This window comes from Lemur catta, chromosome 15 (assembly GCF_020740605.2).
Source record: "Lemur catta isolate mLemCat1 chromosome 15, mLemCat1.pri, whole genome shotgun sequence".
In the NCBI taxonomy this organism is placed as follows: Eukaryota; Metazoa; Chordata; class Mammalia; order Primates; family Lemuridae; genus Lemur; species Lemur catta.
Genome location: NC_059142.1, coordinates 37126893 through 37147891, shown reverse-complemented (window position 1 = coordinate 37147891; position 20999 = coordinate 37126893). Strand labels below are relative to the sequence as shown.

General features: G+C 34.2%; 1 protein-coding gene across 1 annotated transcript; it reads left to right on the top strand.

Annotated features, from left to right (window-relative positions):
* Window positions 1–154: 154 nt before the first annotated feature.
* On the top strand, window positions 155–20309 carry FBXO47 (F-box protein 47). Its single transcript, XM_045526346.1, has 11 exons — window positions 155–293; window positions 2785–2991; window positions 3410–3580; window positions 6207–6283; window positions 7613–7690; window positions 9343–9451; window positions 13865–14041; window positions 15009–15155; window positions 16177–16319; window positions 19064–19223; window positions 19900–20309. The coding sequence occupies exons 2-11, from the start codon at window positions 2811–2813 to the stop codon at window positions 20010–20012; spliced, it is 1356 nt and encodes a 451-aa protein (XP_045382302.1). The 5' UTR covers window positions 155–293; window positions 2785–2810; the 3' UTR covers window positions 20013–20309.
* The last annotated feature ends 690 nt before the right edge of the window (window positions 20310–20999 follow it).

Below are 20999 nucleotides of genomic sequence, written 5' to 3'. Positions count from 1 at the left end.
GCACTATGGGAGCCGGTTCTCTTGCTATTCATGAGGGGGCGGGGCCTCCTCCACGCTGGGGCTCCTGGGAGGATTCTAAAATATTCCCGAAGCCACGGGGGCGCTTGGGAGGCGGGAACGCAGCCCCGGAGCCGACCGGAGCCGACCGGAGCCGGACCCTCCCACTTCCCGCTGGGAAAGCTTTGAGGAGATACTTTCTTTTTTAAACACTAAGAAATTTGAGGATGGTGGGGCAAAACGACTAAATCCCATTTTCCTGTGACTGTTTAGCTGGAAAACTGTCAAAATCTGTGGTAAAAGGAGGGTTTTTTTCCCCTCAATACTTTCTTAAGATAATTTCAGCTTTTCATAGACTGAAGGGGTTAAAAAATGCATCACCAGGTGGTTTGATTCTCATATTGACCAATTTCTCCTTTAGGTCTCCCTAGTTTGCCTCTTTGGAGATATTTTGGGCTGAATACACGAGCAGAGGGGTCTCTTCAAAGGATTTTATGTTAAAACAAAACAGAAATCCCGGTGAATTGCTTTTTGACGTTTTTCTCTGAAAGGCGGGGAAAGTTCGTCCAATCAGGCCCTCAAAACCTTTCACACAGGGTCAAAATTAGTGGGATGGAACAGGGGCATTGAAACGTCACTTTGTTATTATTTTGGTCTGTGAGTCCTGTTCCCTGGGGGGGGGGGGGTGAAAGGAAACTAGAAATAATTTTAGATTACACCCTTTAGGATTTTCAGGAAAGCCTCGGTTTCCTCCGCAAAACATCCAGGTCTGAGTGAGGAAAATAAGGAATTGTAAGAGGAGACTTGAATTTTAAAAGAATTTGGGCCCACTATTTTTTAATCCCCTCAAAGGTTTGACTGTATATATACTTAGTCCACACACCAAAGTCCCCAACCGCAGGGTGTCAGTGAGACTTTGAAAAACCCGCAGGCCCCACCCAAGTCCCACTTTACAAGATTCCTTAGAGAAACGGCAAATCCCAGGCCAGATTTATATTTTATTGATATTAAAATGCTTTAAACACCTACGGTGAAAAGTTAAAAACAACTTCAGGGATTAAATAAACTAAGATTCTTCCACTTGGTAGTATTACATGCAGCCATTAAAATATATATACTTGTAGAAGTATATTTATTAGCATGGAAAGAGAATTCATTGAAAAAAAGCAGATTACAAAATAGCATGAATAGTGATCTCCCTTTTTTGTTAAAAAGGAATAAATATATATATAAAATTCTGGAGTGATGTAAACCAAAGTGTTTACAAGTGAATTTAATTTTCTTTTTGTTTAGATGTATTTTGTAAGCTTTTTGACATGTTATTTGTGTAATTTTAATGATTTTTTAAAAATATCTACTAATTTAAGTGTTTACTGAATGCTGAAGCAAAACAATAAGGTTTGGTTTGAAAGGAGGTTCAGATTATGCTTTTCACTAAGCACTGAATTTCTTTGTCATGTTTTCAAATGTATAACTAGTTTTAAATTGATATAAATTGATATGTAACCTTTTGAGATGAATAGGTAACAACGTGACTTTAGCCATTTTGTATGGAAAAGAGAAATTGTATTTTGGTCAGATATATTTGTAACTCTTTGATGAAATGTCTTACTTGTTACTTCAGAAACAAGGAGCCTTACATAGGTGTTACAGTTAGCACATATATGTGTGTATGTATATACATACATAGACATTTTCTGAACTGAAGCAATAAAGTGACACAGAGTCACTGTGTGAGATACATATTTTTAATAATATTTAGTGTAAGTAAATAATCAGTGGTTTTAACAAGTTATGTTTAATAAGTTTCCTTTAGGAAATGTTCATTTTTGAAATCAAGTTGTATAGGCCCTGCCTAAGACATATCACTTCCTACTATTAACACAAAGTGGAACTGAGGGGCAAAGTATTACTATTTATCTATTTATTCTAGTCTTATTAATTTTATAAGACTAATTTCACTGCTTAGTTGTATATTATACATGATTGGTATATATTACATGATTGGTAATAGTAATATCACCTACTTAATCTATTAGAGCTAGTAAATTTAAATTGTTCTAAACATTAAGTCTATTTTTTATCTCTTTGTTTTTATTGTTTCAAACAAAAGAACATGTCATTACTGAGTTTTTAAGAAATAGAAAAACATTACTACAAATTTTTAAATCTACATTAATGCTTTGATTTTTAGAATATAAAGGTTGGAAAAACAACATACTAATTGACAGATATTGAATGTATTTTGTCTTATATTGATTTTGTGTCAAATCTTTTATTTTTTTTTTCTATTTTGCATTTTTCTCGTCTTAGAATATATCTCACCCAAATACTTGTCTCATTTCCTACTAAAACTTTATCCAGACTATTTGGCCAGGAGGTAAAGGATTTAAAAATTTTTGAAATGATGCTGAGATGAATAAATAGACTCTATTGGTGGGAACTCCATAAATTAGACATCATATTAAAACTTTTATAAATATGGAGACAGCTATTGCGTATTGCCCATCATAGCATCAACCTCTTCATTAAAAACAGACAGGCTGGGCATGGTGGTTCATGCCTATAATCCCAGCATTTTGGAAGGCTGAGGCAGGAGAATCACTTGAGCCCAGGAGTTCAAGGCTGCAGTGAGCTATGATCATGCCACTGCACTCCAGCCTGGGCAACAGAGTGAGACCCTATTGCAAAAAAATAAAAATAAATAAATAAACAAACAAATGAAAACCAGCTCTGCATTGCTTTAATTTCTCTTCTTTGTCTCTTGTACTTTGTTTTTCTAACCAGGATAAATTGATGAGATAAGAACAAGGATGGCATCCAGAATAAATACCAATTTCACTTTGATTCCCAACCAGAAATGTAGACGTAGTAATCGTCGATCCAGCTATTTTTCCAACACTCTTGGCTCAGACTCTCAGCCCTTATCAACACTTGGAAGTTTTAAAGCCTTGCCATTGGAAATATTCCAAATAATTTTAAGATATTTGTCAGGTGAGGTTTGGGGATTGTGAATAGGCTACACAAAATGCTAGAGTATTTTAATTTTTCCCAAGAGCTAGTTTGTCATCATAGTCCTTGCTAAAATGTTAGTGGCATTAACATGAAGGTTTTTTTCTAAAGTTTCATCATTGTCAGGTAAGGGGTACAATGAGAAAGCACAATATTCAGACTCTTTAAAGCATACCTCTAATGATAATGGCATGGTAACTTGATTGTTACATCCCAACATGTTTCTAATTCATTGAGAACTGAATTTAAAACACTATTAAGATTTTTCTCTTTTTTCCCACTGGTTTATTATTATAATTATTATTATTGAGTTAAGTTATGTAGTATACTAATAGTGACATTCTTGCATTTAAGCCATTTATTCATATATAAATGTATATATAAATATTTCTTTTGATAGTGAAGGATATCAGCATGCTAAGCATGGTGTCCAAAACAGTCAGCCAGCAAATTATTAATTATATCTCAACCTCATCAGGAAGCAAAAGACTTTTACTACAGGACTTTCATAACCTTGAGCTGCCTGGCAGGAGACAAGACTCTGCTATACTGGAACACTACAAATCTCTAGGTAATTTATGTAATGAGAATAGCAACAAGTAAAAAACTATGCTTACTTAAGAGGAATTTATTATAAAATTCTGTAAGGCCAATGGGAAATGGAATATTTTCTAAAATGTGCCTGTTTCTGTAGTGTTTCTACTCTTCAGTGTGAGGACTTTCCCCAAACAACAATTTCTTACACTTATCTTTAAAGACAAGAAAATGAACTTTAATGTAAAGTGTTAGTCCTTGTGATTTCATGTGAATAAAATGTCACCTATGCTTATTGTCTAGGAGGCTTACCAGTTTAGGAAATTGATGTATTTTCTATGCTTTACTTCCTATGGATCCTATGGATCATTAGAGTCCACTTCTATATCTTTTTTCCCTTGCAACCATAATCTAGTTCTTAAAAATAGAAAAGAAATTTAAACATATTATTGTGGAAGATTATTTATTCTCTTATCAGAAACTATAGGTTTATTTTAAGCATGCTACACATTTACTAATAAACTATTATGCTATAATTAAATTGACCTTATCAAAGGAAATTCTGTATGATCTTTCTTCCCTTATAATCATTTATGTCTTTTACTCCATTCTGTCAATTTCATTCTCCCTAAGAGTGCTGAAATAAAATTCTAATTTTGATTTGACTAATGACACCAATTTAATTTGAAACCACTTTATAATTAACCAAAGCATGGCAATAAAACCAAATATTAAGATAATGTTGTGATTTAAATAAATGCATAATAGCAAGTTAAGTGAATATTGCCTTTTAGTAACCTGGGTATGCCTAGCTTTAAGATAATAAAATAAGACTACATAGATATGTGAATATATCAAAGTATTTTGATAATTACCTGTGTATTTAATAAGACCAAATGAAAAGTATGTAATCTGATTACAATGTTGTTGGTTTCAGTATTTATAATTAGGCTTAGTAAATGCTGTAACAAAAATATGGCAATTGCTTTTTGCTACTTCTCATTGTAAATGTCTTTTTTCAAACATCTTTAGTTGCAGGGGAAGTGGTAATTGAATTTTTTCCTCCCTGACCAAATCTCAATTGCTTAAACAAACAAACAAAGCATTAAGACAATTATAAGGATAATTCAGTTTAAAAATACAAATATATAGTGATCTTAATAGCTAGCTTTTAAAAATGTTTTTGTTCATGTGATGATTTCAACCTTCCATTTAATTTTAATGCAGACACCTGGCTTATGACTGATTCTCTAGGTAAATGTTTGATATACTTACCATTTTCTCATGTTGCCATTCCTATCTGATCTGTTCTTATTTTCACACATTAAAATAACATTTTCAGAATCCTGTGCTTTGAAGATTATAAATTTTAATTTGCTTCTTCATATAAAACAGAGCAGATGGCCAGTGTGGAAAGAGCATTATATCTGACTCTATTTTAGTGGGAACAACTTAAAGAAGTTGGTCTCTAAAGGATGTAGCAGAGCACCTGTGTTTTAAAAAAAAAGTCAGCCAGTATTGGGTTTTATCATAAATTTCAATCCTTAAAAATAGGAGTTTTATATAAGAACAGGCAACCAACTTACAATACATTCTTACAGTTCCTCAGCTATGATATGTCATGGGACTGGAAGCCAAAGTATGAAAGGAAAAGAACTCAGCCTAAAAACTAAACATTGAAAAATATCTTTTTTATACAAAAATAAGGAGGGATTATGTTTAGAACTTAATTCTGTTCGTGTGTTACCCAAACATAGCAACTTCTAAAAATAAATTAGATTCCCATAGATTCTTCAGTTATTAAAAAAGTAAATGTAGAGAAGATGAAAACTGAAGATTCATGAGATTCAGGTATATATTTTCCTACCATATATTTTATTTTTAGATTGAGTACATTTGCCCTTATATGAATGTTAACAATGTATTGCCATTTTAGGAAAACAGAATACTTAGAGGAAACCAATCAAACACTTCCTGTCACTGTAGCTCAAATTACATATCTCACTGAGAAATTGAAGGGTTTTTTCCTTTCATAAATATCTGAACACAAAATCCTGTACATTCTTAACATGCAATCCCCATAAAAGGATATTTTTGAAGGAAGAGATAGATATTTCATCCTTACTGAATACTTTCAGTGAAAGGAAAAAAAAAATCTAACCTCTGAAATTTTAAGTACTTATGACTTAAAATTTTTATATTTGGAGAGGGGAATATAAAATCTCTTTTCTCATTCTTTCCATGTTTTACATTAACAACTCCCAAAACATTTTCCTTTGTGGACATGAGGTTAATTTCAAGAGATATTGGAATCTGTTTTCTATGTAATAGACAAAATAAAGTTTCCCTAGTGTATCTTTATGTCTTATTATTGTATTTTTTAACTCTAAATACTTTTCCACATATGTCCTATAGTATCAATTTTAAAAACTTTTCTGCAAGATCGCATGCTAAAGCCTTTTAGATAGACATCAGAGTCACTTGGTAAATACCATGTAAGTGTTTTACACCCTTCCTCCCAAACTTTTTCTTAAAAATCATATCAACTCATTTTCCACTGGGATATACCATACTTGACTTTCAGGGAACATACTGTGCTCTGTTGATATTCTTAAATTGATTGCATTGTTATCATTTTTTTGTATATCTTTTTACTTTCTTAGGTCTACTGTTTAAAAGATGCACGTTGCTGCTACCCACCAAGGAAAGGCTAAAGTATATTCACAAGATACTAACAGAAGTAAGATCATACTTCTGAATTAGTTCACAATTTTGATTGTCAGTAAAGATATTTTATTATTAATGCGTTATACTCATTTTAAATCTATCTTTAATTAGTGGAATTTCATAAATTAGCACTAAAAATTTGATTTATCATAATCTAATATTTTACAAAGTACTTAGAGATTATATAGCACCAAAATGTAGTACAGTAGTCTTTTACTTATTATAAAACAATTTTTGTATGTAACTAAGCACATAAGTCAAATTTATTATGTTTCTCACAGTATAAAGTATTTTTACCCCACATAAGAATACTGGGGAAGTTTTAAAGTGATGATTTAGGTATTTATTAAAATGAAATAATTTCTAAATGTTAAAATCTTATTGTTTAAATGTACAAAAACATAGGAAGGTCTTTTTAATATATAAAATGACAGACCTTTTATGATAGTAGATTTAGGTATCTGTATCAATGCATTTGAGCATAATCTCTAAATAAGACTGAGTTTTACTGTACAAATCCAAACATACATCCAACTCTGATGGTTCAGTTCTACACTCAGTACTATGCAAACTTTCTGATGCACTGACTTTTTTTCATGTCAGTATTTGCATTGAATTTTGGTCTTTATTATTGCAGCAGCTTCCCAGATAATCTTTCTGCCATCCATTTCATTACTCTCCAAACCATTCTGTATGCTGAATTAAGGTTATTCTTCCTAAAGCATCACATTCATCCAGATAACTTTCTTATTTAGAAATCTTTTAGTAGCTACTCAATTTCAGCAAGATAAAGTCCAAAGTCTATTGCTGATATTTAGGGTTTTTCCAACAATGCAACCTTATTTCCTACTACTTTGAGCCTAATTAAAGTTATCATATCTTTCTTACCAAATGAACATTGTTTCTTCTACCTCCATACAATTTTGTTCATATTGTTTCCCTCACCAATCCTTTCCATTCTTTATATCAAAATCCTACTTTAAGACATTGCTTATTTAATGTTTCCTTCATTAAACTCTTTGGATCATTCCCAAATTTATCTTTTCCCAGTTTTCATATTATCTTATTATAGTATTTATTCATTCATTTTTACATTTATACATATTCTGACCTGAATTATTGTAATAATTTCACATGGGTATATCTTATTCTCCTAAATAAATTGTGAGCTCCTTGAGGGCAAAGACTTTGTTTTATACTTCTTTTGTAATCCTCACTATATAACACAATGCTAATCAGAATATATACTGAAAAAATTCTTGTTGACTTCCATTAAATTTGAATGTCAAGTCATTGTATAGTTCCAGTGAAAAGGAGGTATTAATAGTTGTTCTCTTTACAGGTTTCCTGTTTTAAATTCAATGGCTGTCCAGCTCCTATGCAATGTTTAGGATTACCATGTTATGGCATGTTTTTACAGGTACTTTTTTTAATGAAAAAAGAAAAGGAATGTTTTTTGAATGGTTAACAAGTAGAGCATGTAATCTATTTTTCCATAGATTCGTAGAAGTTATAATAACTTTAAAGACAGCAAAATAAAATTATGAAGATTTGAAAACATATTAATCTAACAGTGTGTTTGCCATCTCAGATTATCTTCTTGAGTTTCTCAGTGGTGAAAATGTTTTAAGTTATTTACTCTATACCAATGTCCTCAAAGTTTCCAGCCAATTGTAAAGACTAGAAATATTATGAGGTGGGGTGTGTGTGTGTGTGTGTGTGTGTGTGTGTGTGTGTGTGTGTGTGTAGAGAGAGAGAGAGAGAGTTTAAAATTGTGGCCTAGTCAAGATATGATTTTAGAAATCAATTGTATGATTTCAAGAATATTTTTACTAATCTTTTATTGCAAACAGAGACAATAATAATAACTGGCATTTATTGAGCCCTTACTATGCCAGACACTGTTCTAAGGAGTTGACATGTATTAATTAATTTAAAACTTACAACAACCTTGTGAGGTAGTTACTGCAATTGGAAGAAACTGGCTCTATGTCTCAGCCTACCAGTCACCAACTCCTACACAACCAGATTCTGGAGGCCTAGGTCTTCATACTAGCCCAGCCCTCTTCTAAGACAGATTTTTACTTCTTTAATTTTGTTTTTGTTTTTTGTTTGTTTCTTTCTCTTGGGGGGACAGGTAATACATACACATGTATTCATGAACAAATCCAAGGGTACGAAATGTATAAAGTGAAAAGTAAGTCTCCCTCCTTGTCCACTGAGTTCCATTTACCAGAAGTAATCACTGTCATCAGTTTCTTTTACTTTTTTAAATTTTTTAAATTTCAGAATATTATGGGGGTACAAAAGTTTTGGTTATATAAATTGCTTTTGTACAATTTAAGTCAAAGTTATAAGTGTGTCCATCACCCAGATAGTGTGCATTATACCTGTTAGGTGTGAATTTACCCATCCCTTCCTTCCTCCTCCCACTTAAGATTCATTTTTAAACTCCTTAAATCCAGTTAACTATTTTAAGAAGAATTTATGTGATTAATAAACCTTTAAAAATGTAATTATGGTTATAAACCATTTGAATGTCCTTTTCGTATATGTTTGTACATTCTAGTAGTTTCAAAGATATAAATTTTTGCTAATAAAAGTTTTTTGGATGTTCACATCCAGAAGTCAAAAATGCTCAAAATTATCACATTAAAATGAGATTATCATTTGTAAGCAGTATCATAAATGACAACTGGGGGGATCATAGGGGTCCTACTATGTAGTCTTAAAACTAAGCTATGGTGTGTGGCTATGAGTCAGATGACTAAAGCTGTGGGCTTTGGCCTTACTTTGTTATTTTCCTTATATTGTCAAAGTTCAGGATTCAGTACCATTTAAAAGCTCTCCAAAAATATACTTCCTTTCCAACCAAAAAGAAACTTAGATTTTGCAGCCTTTCTAGGTTTTGTTTATTTAAATTTCTTATTAATTTGATAGTTCCATAGTGGATAAAAATTGCATGTCACCTTATCATGCACTAAAAAGTTATGCTCATAAGGCAGTAGTGACTTACATTTTAATTTGATGGTCTGAACATCTGCAGTATTTCCTTTATTTTATTTTCCTCAGACCTTAACAGCAGGTTGGGATGAACTTGAGTGTCATCGTGTTTTTAACTTTTTATGTGAGCTGACTAACCTCTCCCGTAAGATGCAAACTGTTGTCTGCAGCAAACCAGGTAAAGATCTACAATTTGCAGATAATATTATACAGAGATTAAAATAGAAAAAAAAGCAGAGTTCAAAAATGTATTTAAAAATACACTGTAACATATATAGTAAAAGAACAAAGAAACGTAAGGGAATGATAAACACTGAATGGGATAGTGAGGCAAAAAGCAGTGTGCAATTGGAGAAAGAGAATTACTCAGAGGGGTTCAGCTGTACTGATAATGTTTTATTCCTTAAGCTGGGTGGTAAAGAGTTCATTATAATATTCTTTGAACCTTTCTATGTACCTGAAATATTTCATATTTTCAAAATTATAGACTCTTACATCTAGCAATTTCACTCTGAGAAACTCCCACAATGTGCACAGAGAGACGTGTAAGAATGAACATTGCAGCATTATTTGTAACCATGAAAAACCGCAAACAATCTAAATGCCTATTGTCAGGAGAATGGATAGATGAATTTTGGTATATTCATATAATTAAAACCATCAGCAGTTAAAATGAATGAACTAGAGCTATATATATTAATATGGATAAATCTTAAAACATAATTTGAGAAAAATGTTACCAAAGGATACTTTCAGTATGATACCATTTGTATACATATTAAAAACATGTAAAACAATTATATTTATTCATTATGGTTACATTACATGTGTAAAAAATTATAAGAACATAGTGGATAGTATGATGGTTAATTTTGTGTAGTCAACTTGGCTATGCCATAGTACCCAGATATTTGGTCAAACATTATTCTAGGTGTTTCTGTGAAGGTATTTTTTTAGATGAACTTAACATTTAAATCAGTAGACTTTGAGTGAAGCAGATTACCCTCCATAATATGGGTGGGCCTCATCCAATCAGTTGAAAGCCTTAATAGAAAAAGACTGACCTCCTCAAGCAAGAAGGAATTCTGCCAGCAGACTGCCTTTGGACTCGGAGTGCAACTCTTCCCTGGGTCTCCAGCCTGCCAGCCTACCCTGCCTGCACAACTGTGTGAGCCAATTCCTTAAAATCAATCTCTCTCTCTCTCTCTCTCTTTCTCTCTGTCTGTCTCCACACACACACACACACACACACACACACACACACACACACACACACAAACACACACCCATCCATCCTGTTGGTTCTGTTTCTCTAGAGAACCTGACTAGTACAGGATGGATAAAACCCAATTCAGGGTGTTGATTACCTCTGGGGAAGAAGAGGAAAGGGATTGGAAGTGATATACAAAAAGCTTTAACTCTATCTGTGTAATGTTTTATTTATTTTTAAAAATCTGAAGCAAAAATAGCAAAAAATAAAGCTTTGGCAAAGCTAGATGATAGGCACGCCATATTTGTTATAGTGTCTCTTTTTTCTGTCAACTTGAAATATTTCATAATAAAACAGTTATAGATCAAAAAGGCAGATTTAGAATCCTGATGAAACAATAAGAAAATTAATTTATCATGCCCTTCTTTTTTTTTTTTTTTGAGACAGAGACGGGCTAGAGTGAGTGCCGTGGCGTCAGCCTACTTCACAGCAACCTCAAACTCCTGGGCTTAAGCGATCCTACTGCCTCAGCCTCCCGAGTAGCTGGGACTACAGGCATGCGCCACCATGCCTGGCTAATTTTTTCTATATATATTTTTAGTTGTCCAGATAATTTTAATTTCTATTTTTAGTAGAGACAGGGTCTCGCTCAGGCTGATCTCAAACTGCTGACCTCGAGCGATCCACCCGCCTCGGCCTCCCAGAGGGCTAGGATTACGGACGTGAGCCACCAGGCCCGGCCTATGCCCTTCTCTTAATCAAAAACTTTTGTTACCTCTCTGATGTCTTCAAAATAAAGTCAAAATTACTTATGCTGGCCTCCACATTCTGGCCCCAATTTACTTTTTCAAATTTACTGCCCACTACTTTCTGTGTCAGTTTGACATAGGCATATTGCCCTGCTCATTGTGTCTTAGACACCCCTTAAACATTTCTATCTCAGTACCTTCTATTTATTCTAATTTTTCTGAAATATGCTCTCTCCTCATCCTTTAAGACCCAATTTGCCTGACCTCCTCAGTTAAGCCTTTCCTGATCTCCCCCCACCTGCAGTAATCTCTCTCCTCTAAACTTCCATGTTACTTGGCTTGACACACCAGGGAGTACTTATATACAGCCTTAGATCATTAGTAGACTTTTCATTTACACTTGTTTTAGCTACAAGTAAGTAAAATGTAAATGGTGTGAAAATGTAAAGTGTAAAATGGTGCAGCCACTGTGGAAAACAGTTTGGTTGTTCCTCAAAAAGCTAAACAAAATTACCATATGACTCAGCAATTCCACTCCTAGGTATATACCTAATGGAATGAGAGCAAGGATTTAGATGCTTGTATGCTAATGTTCACTGCAGCATTATTCATAATAGCCAAAAGGTTGAAACAACACAAGTATCCATCAACAGATGAATGGATAAAGAAAATGAGGCGTATGCTATAACATGGATGAACCTTGAACACATTATGCTAAGTGAGAGAAGCCAGGAACAAAAGGACAAATATTGCATGATTCTATGTTTATGAGATACCTAGAACAGACAAATTCATGGAGACAGAAAGTAGATCAGAGGTTACCAGGAGCTAGGAGCTAGGGGCAGGGGAGAATGGGGAGTTATTGCTTAATGGTTGCAGAGTCTGTGTTGGAGTGATGAAAAAGTTTTAGAAATAGGCAGTGGTGTTGTTTGAACAACTTTGTGAATATAATTGATGCCACTGAATTGTACATTTAAAAGTGGTTAAAATGGCAAATTTTGTTATCTATATTTTACCACAATATAAAAAATTAGTAATGTAAAATATCAAAGCCCATTGAATTGTATACTTTAAATGGGTGAATTTTATAATTCCTAGGTGTATAAGTTATATTTCAATAAAGCTGTTCAAAAAACCAAAAATAGTGAAATACCATTTTACATCTACTAGGATGGCTAGAATCAAAAAGTTAGAAAACAAGTGTTGGCAAGAATGTGAAGCTATGGGAACCCTCATAATGTTCTTGTTGGGAATATAAAATGGTGCAGTCACTTTAGAAAACAGTCTGGAAGTTCGTCAAATGATTAAGCATAGAATTATCATATGATCCAGCAATTCTACTCCTAGGTGTATACCCAGGAGAAATGAAAACATATGTCCACACAGAAAATTGTACATGAATGTTAATAGCAGCACTATTCCTAATAGTCAAAATGTGGAAACAACCCAAATGTCCATCAACGGGTGAATGGATAAACAAATGTGGTACATCTATACAATGGAATATTAGTTGGCCATAAAAAGAAATGAAGTACTGATATATGCTACAAGATGGATGAACCTTGAAAATACTATGTTAGATGAAGTGAGCCAGTCACAAAAGGCCACATACTATACGATTTAATTCATATGAAAATCCAAGGCCGGGCGCGGTGGCTCAAGCCTGTAATCCTAGCACTTGGGAGGCCGAGGCGGGCGGATTGTGTGAGCTCAGGAGTTCGAGACCAGCCTGAGCAAGAACGAGACCCCGTCTCTACTAAAAAATAGAAAGAAACTATATGGACAGCTAAAAATATATATATAGAAAAAAAATTAGCCGGGCATGGTGGCACATGCCTGTAGTCCCACCAACTCGGGAGGCTGAGGCAGTAGGATCGCTTAAGCCCAGGAGTTTGAGGTTGCTGTGAGCTAGGCTGACGCCACGGCACTCACTCTAGCCCGGGCAACAGAGTGACACTCTGTCTCAAAAAAAAAAAAAAAAAAAAAAAGAAAATCCAGCATAGGGAAATCTATGGAGACAGAAAGTAGAGTATTGGTTGCTTGGGGCTGTGGCTAGTAAAGGACAGAGAGATAGGGGGGTGATAGCTAAAAGAACAGGATTTCCTTTTGAAGAGATGAAAATGTTCTAAAATTGACTGTGGTAATGGCTACACATATCTGTGAATATACTAAAAACCATTGAATTGTACACTTTAAATCGGTAAAGTATGTGAATTATATCTCAATAAAGCTGTTTTTAAAAGTAGTCCCTTGATAATCTGAAGTTTTTATACAAGAATATGAAATAATGATTTCAGTACAAAGTATATTAATGATGTATGTCTTTGACCTTTCTCTACATTTATTTATTTTTAAATCCAAAATTGTATAAGATTCTGGTAAACCTTAAGTGTGTCTTTTGATTGACCCATTATTCAAAGTATTTACAAATCACTAAGGTAAGGGTAGGTAGATAGCCAATATTGAAATTAGGTCATCAGAAGAACAGATAATCTCTTGGTTACATCTTGTTTAGAAACCCAGTTTATGATCACTGTTTAACTACAGTGGTTAATAAGTTGTTCTGATCACTATCCAATATGCACATCAACCTTTCTAGGAAGAATGGTTTACAACTCTTTTGTCTTCATAGGAAGTGCCCGAAAACTGGAGTTAAGGATCAGATTATTCTGTAGGAGTGTCCTGCTTGATCACTGGACACATCCAAGTGATTCAGCTTTTTGGTTGACGCGACTATTAAGACCATGGCCAATGGTGAATCAGGCAAGATTACTGTATATCATCTTTGGTCCAATCTCTCCTCAGGATGGTGAGCACTCATTTTTCAGAGATGTATGTTATATAACTGGTTAATTTTACTTTAGGAAGCAAATCTTTTTGCACCTGCTCAGTTTTCATCATTTCTAATGACTAAACTGTTTCATGATTTCATAGATGTATATTACACTAACTTGTACATCACCTAAACTAGCCTAAGAAAGAAATTGTTCTGTTGTAGGCCATTACCAAATATATTCCTATCATCCCTGGTTTACCTAAAATAGCTGCTTTTCATGTTTAAACATTGTCTTAACTCAAGGTTATGTTTGCTAGTAGAGGCAACTAATAGTGCTAGTGAAGCAAAGTGGTAGTCAGAACTGATGTTTTATTTATTTTTGAATACAAATAGGAATTTTTGCAAGTTTTTGCCTAATTTTGCTTAATGTTAAAATTATCATGCATTTCTTCAGTTCACATTGACTTACAGGTAATAAGCTTAAAGTATGTTGAGTAGCAGAGGAAGCCAGTCTGGGGTTAAAATTTTGTTTTCTGTAATCCACAAAGATAATTGCTAATTGCTAATTGATCATGATAAATAATCAAAAGTTAACTGAATTATTCTGTCCTGATAGAAGTGTTTGAGTCTCACATATAGCCTGCTTTCTTTTTAGAAGGACATCCATAGGTTTTATTTGATTTTAGTAATATTACATTAATTGCTTATTCCACTTTCTTTTATGGGGTAGCATTATCTTTGAACTAGAAGTACTATTCTGCTTAGTGAAACCACTTTTCTTTACTTCATTTAGCTATCACATCAGTAAGAAACATTCAAATTTATGCTGTTATCAGAATTAACCTTTCATTATGAAAGTTAAAATGAAAGTATTAATAGCTTATATTAATATAAGTAATGGAATTTCATCACACAATCCACTTTGCTTTTTAAACAATCCATGAAGTCTTTATCACAAAGCCAACTATTCTGTTATAGCCTAGTTTTTGTTTCAATTCAGGACAGGTAGTTTGGCAGAAAATGGTAGAAGGACCTACAGATGAATCCAGTCTGAAAGGTTTGGCTGATGCCATTAAATTACTATATGACACAGGCACTAAAGAGTGGACAGCAGATGATGTTATCAGTCTTGTAGATGAACTATCAGGTAAAAAATATATATTTACTAACATGGAATAATAGAAATTTATTAGTAGAATACAGATATAAAATTGCAAGGATAATTCTGCCGTTAACAAATGAAGTACCTATTAGAAATCATTAAATGCTCTAAAATGTTTATGGCTGGTAGCAGTGGCTCACACCTATAATCCTAGCACTCTGGGAGGCTGAGGCAGGAGGATCCCTTGAGGTCAGGAGTTTGAGACCAGCCTGAACAAGAGCAAGACCCCATCTCTACTAAAAATAAATAGAAATTAGCTGGACAACTAAAAATATATAGAAAAAAATTAGCCGGACATGGTGGCACATGCCTGTAGTCCCAGCTACTTGAGAGGCTGAGGCAAGAAGATAGCTTGAACCCAGGAGTTTGAGGTTGCTGTGATCTAGGCTGATGCCACAGCACTCTAGCCTGGGTGACAGAGTGAGACTGTGTCTCAAAATAAATAAATAAATACTCTAAAATATTTGAAGAATTTGGCATTATGTTTGAAGCGAATGTGTATCATCAACTTACTTTCCTTTGATTTCCAATTTTATAAATATATATTTATTATTATTTGAAAGTTTTATAGTTTAATTAGCTTACTTACTCCCATTTTGCAAGTTCTCAGAAGTACCCTGCTAGGTTATGTAAGGAAGAAAGCCCTCTTCTGCTGGTACAGGAGAGGTAAAACAATTTTTCTCATTCCTGCATAATCCTTTAGATTCTAAAGTTTACAAGGTTTCTTTCCTTACACAGGATTAGGCCACTTTGCCTGCTGATCTATGTGGAGGAGGGTTGCTTTGACAATATTACTAGTACATTTGTAAGAGCCACCATGACATGGCCATAATATCTGTCTCTGGCTCAATGCTGTAATTGGAAAACTAAAGCATTTTTCCCAAGTATTTCCCTTGGCAGTAATTGTATTTCCAATAAAGTGATATAATATTGCATGTATTTAATGGTGCTTACTATAGCTATTGTATAATTTCTCATTAAATAACTATTCTTCCTCTAATATAAGTGGTTCCCCGTGAGTGGCTTCTGGAGAATAATGCACGTCTCCTAATCCTAAGTGGGAACAACATCTGTTTCACTTTCATGGCTAGTAAAGCTGTGAATGGACGAGCCATTGAACTGGCAAGGCTCATAGTCTTCTTGGCTTTGGTAAGTAAAAAATAAGATTTTCTCTAACAAGTTGTTTAACATCACAATTCCTTCAGGAGCTAACCTGAGGAATTGAAGTGTACACAAAGTGTTTTGAAAGAATAAGTGTTGAAGTATATATTTTTAATGTTTCTTTCTCAAAGTCTCAAAGTATTAAAATATATAATTAACTATAATATTTGTAATCATTCGTTTTTTTTTCTGTTTTGAGACAGAGTCTCGCTTTGTTGCCCAGGCTAGAGTGAGTGCCATGGCGTCAGCCTAGCTCACAGCAACCTCAAACTCCTGGGCTTAAGCGATCCTACTGCCTCAGCCTCCCGAGTAGCTGGGACTACAGGCATGCGCCACCATGCCCGGCTAATTTTTTCTATATATACGTTTTAGTTGGCCAGATAATTTCTTTCTATTTTTAGTAGAGACGGGGTCTTGCTTTTGCTCAGGCTGGTCTCGAACTCCTGACCTCGAGCTATCCACCCGCCTCTGCCTCCCAGAGTGCTAGGATTACAGGCATGAGCCACCGTGCCCGGCCTGGAATCATTCTTTATATTAACTCTCTGCACTTTACATCTAGATTGTCATTATACGCCTCTGCTAAGTTACATTCTTTTTAAAAAATTCCATTTTTAAAAAAGCATCCCATTTGATTTATTTCAAAATAATCAATGGGATGGGAAGAGGATGTGAAAGTAAATGGGGGGAGAGTTGAATGAAACAAGGTTGGCAATTGTTGAAGCTGGGAAATGGGTACTGGGCATTCATTCTGTTATTTTCTCTACTTTTGTATAGTTAAAATGTTTCAAAATAAAAAGTCTTAAAAATATATTTAATATTAATTCATTTAACATAAACTTATTGAGTGCTTACTATTTACCATAAACTGTGCTAGATTCTAGGACTATGGAAATTATTATAAAAGAACAAATCTCTGACCACAAGCTGCTTATAGTCTTTTAAGAAATATCAAGATATGTATGGCCAGGCGCGGTGGCTCACACCTGTAATCCTAGCACTCTGGGAGGCCGAGGCGGATGGATTGTTTGAGCTCAGGAGTTCGAGACCAGCCTGAGCAAGAGCGAGACCCCGTATCTACTAAAAATAGAAAGAAATTAGCTGGACAACTAAAAATATATAGAAAAAACTTAGCCGGGCATAGTGGCACATGCCTGTAGTCCCAGCTACTCAGGAGGCTGAGGCAGAAGGATTGCTTGAGCCCAGGAGTTTGAGGTTGCTGTGAGCTAGGCTGACACCAAGGCACTCTAGCCTGGGCAACAGAATGAGACTCTGTCTCAAAAAAAAAAAAAAAGAAAGAAAGAAAGAAATATCAAGATACACATAAATAAATACAGTGAAATAAGTGCAAATATACATACAAAAAAAGGTAGCCAAATGAGCCAGTATCGGGAGAATGGAGGACAGAGAGGGCTTCCCCAATCCCAGTAGATAAAGCTTTTAAAAAATAAATAGGAGGTCACCAGGCAGGTAGCCGGTGGCTGCAGATTATTCAAGGCAACAGATAAGTGTAACCACATGACTATATTCAGGGCACTGTAAGTAGTTCAGTATGATCTCTGAAGGGTAAAATGTACGCAGGAGAAGTAGCAGGAGGTGAGGCTAGACAGGAAGGGAGAGGCTAGGTAAGGAAGGGCTTTTTAGGCCATTCTGCAGAGCTTGAACTGATCTTCTAATAGGGAGCTGCTGAAAAGTTTTAAGGGGAGAGACATGATCCATTTTGTGGTTTTGGCGGGTCATTTTGGCAGAACTGTAGCAAATGGAATGGAGAGAAAGTCACTAGGGGTGGAGAGAAGCCTCTAAAAAGCCTTCTCTGATTAGCATCTCAACTCTGATCTGTTTGCTAAATTGCCTCCAATTTGTCTTCTCTTTATCTTCAGTTGCTATTAGTGTTTGTAAACCATTGTATGTGTGGGGTAGGTCATCTCCCCAAGTAGGTTGCAAGCTCTTTGAAATCCAGGACTGTGTCACTTATTTTTTTCATAGTGCCTGGTATAGTGCTTTACACATAATAAGTAGTTAATAAATCTTTCCTGTCAGATTAACATTATTTACTTACACTACTATATATTCATAGTTTATATATTTATATATAGTTTATATTGCTGTATGTTATCTATTTGGCTATGTGAGTTCAGTGGGCCATTTAGAATGTTATTAAATAAAGCTTTTACTTTTCAGTCAATTTTAGCTAGGAACATGTAATCTTTACATTAAATGTTTATCTTTTAAATAATGGAGAAACAAATATTCCCTAAAACTCTCAAGATGGGAAGTTGATAATACTGTAGAGTTCTCTTGCCTATTGAAATCACTTATTTATCACCCTCATTGGACTCCTTGAAAATAGAGCCATGTCTTTATGGCTTGTCATTGTATCTCCACATCTTAATAGGTGCCCAGTAAATGGTTACTGAATGAGTGAATGAGCAGAAGTCTTATTTTGCATATATTCAATAACTGTTTTTGATATTAGTTCTTGCATTGATAAATAATATTCTATGATAATCTTGAACCAGGCTTTTATATACTTCACACTTTGTTCCACTACAGTTGTACCATTTGAAAGAAAAGGAGCATTAGATATAAGAGCATTTCCCATTTTATAGATTCAGTATGGTGTCGTATATAATAAATTGTGTAAAATCATAAGCCATCATTGTCAATACCATTTTCAAATTCTATAGCTTTCTTCACATGAAGGTTTACAATAATGCTTTGTATGTCTGCATCAGGTGTGTGAGAAAGAACTGTACTGCATGAATTGGGCAGTTAAAATGATGCAAAAAGTCTGCAATGTCTTTAGCACGCCATTGGAAAAAATTAACTTCCTTCAGAGTGTGGCAAATGCATTTGCATGCATTATAATGGAAATGCTGCAATCAGTTATGTCTGGTGAGTAGGAATGTAGATGGTGCACAGGTGCAAGTAAAAATGCAGTCTAGTCTCCACTTAAGACAGAGCTAGTTCTGTGTAGACTTTTATTTCTAAACTAACCAGGAAGGAACAGACACTTTTTTGTTTGTTTTTCCTTGAGATATATGTAGTTCCTGGTTTTTGTCACTTTTAAAATCTGGCATTGATTTTAACGGAGAAAGTAAACTTGAAGAGTCTGCTCTGAAAGGAACCACTTTCAATTTTGCACAGCAAAAATTTTAACTTGCTCACTTGCCAACTATCATAATTATTATAATAATATCTTATAGTTGTATAGTTTCAGTAAATATTATTTTATAGTTTTATTAGGCAACCAACATGATAATTAACTGTATCTTACAGATGAGAAAACTAAGGCATTAAGAAATGACCTGACTTGCCCAAGGTCATAAAGTTAGAAGTAATAAAGCATGGCCCAGCATCCTTTTCTTCAGACTTCTAATCTAGTGTTCTTACATAATTCCATGATTTCAGGGGTTAACTTCTGACTTAATAAAGGTCACTAACAACAAGTCTTCTGTTTAAATACTATTAGGGACAATTAAAACATCTTATGTTTCAAATAAATCATATATTTCAAATTTTAATTGTCATTTTCTTTTCCCTACTGTCTATTCCTGTGTTTGGCATATAGGAGACCATAATGAAGACGACAGAAGCTTTTTGAATTTGTTCCATCTTGTACATGCTCAGGCTGACTTCCATAAGGAGGTCCTGTATTTGACCATGAATATTCTCTCTACCTAAAAACTCAGAAAGCCTTGCCTTTAGAAAAACCTCATTGAACTAACAATGACAAGAATGCTGCTTTTTCACATCCAGACAAATAGCATCTGTGGGACTTTTTGTCATCTAAGTAACCTAAGAATTCAAAAGCTGCATAGAATGTTGGAAGCAACTGCTTACACCATTATTAATATAAAAATAACAAGCAAACCCAAGAATGTATTTCTATTTCTCTGGTAAGCAAGCTCTGCCTCTCCAGGTTTTGGTCATCCTAATGCCAATGAATGTTAGTGGGCCAAGAATCTGGGGCAGCCCAACCTGTATGTGTGAATCTTTGAAGCAGAGAAAATTCTGTTTTATAGTTAGAGCAGACCTAAATTCACTAAATAGTATATATCTGTTCACTTTGCTTAAGTTGTATAGACATAGCCCAGAATGTTTTGTAAAGATTTGCAATATGGTGTTTGGAATGTGCAGAATATAAATCACATTTTTTACCACCTTCTTGGCATATGCTTACAAAGAACACTATATTTTGTTCATGTTTTGCATGAACTAACAGATAAAAACTAAAGGAAGTTGTATCTATATATATACATACATACATATATAAATATGTAAATATACATATAGACACACACATGCACAGACATATATTTTTTCTTTAAAATGAATCATATAAAAGGTCTATAGAGGAAGGTATATATTGTCTCAATACAATCAAATCATCTTTTATACTTTCCTGGGGGTTGGACTAAAATGTAGCAAATAAGAGAAAAAATAAACTGAAAGAAAGTAGCACTCATCTGCCAGAACAATCTTCACAAATAATTTGTACTTATTCCTAAAGTTTTTCTCCTATCTGAAAAAGTGAGATTTGATGAAGGAAACTAGAAGCATACATGGGTAGAGCAGCCCATGAGAGAGTAGGGGTTCTTTTCATTTCTATTAAATGGATTACAAGAAGCTCTAACACTATTTCAGTCTGACTAGCTTCTGCCACCGCCA

What these genes read in the sequence shown, in the direction of transcription:
- FBXO47 (XM_045526346.1), top strand. Translation starts at nt 2,811, where the DNA reads ATGGCATCCAGAATAAATACCAATTTCACTTTGATTCCCAACCAGAAA. An exon ending in GGAACACTACAAATCTCTAG is followed by an intron (nt 3,581 to 6,206) that starts GTAATTTATGTA and finishes TTACTTTCTTAG; the next exon opens with GTCTACTGTTTAAAAGATGC. An exon ending in GTTATGGCATGTTTTTACAG is followed by an intron (nt 7,691 to 9,342) that starts GTACTTTTTTTA and finishes TATTTTCCTCAG; the next exon opens with ACCTTAACAGCAGGTTGGGA.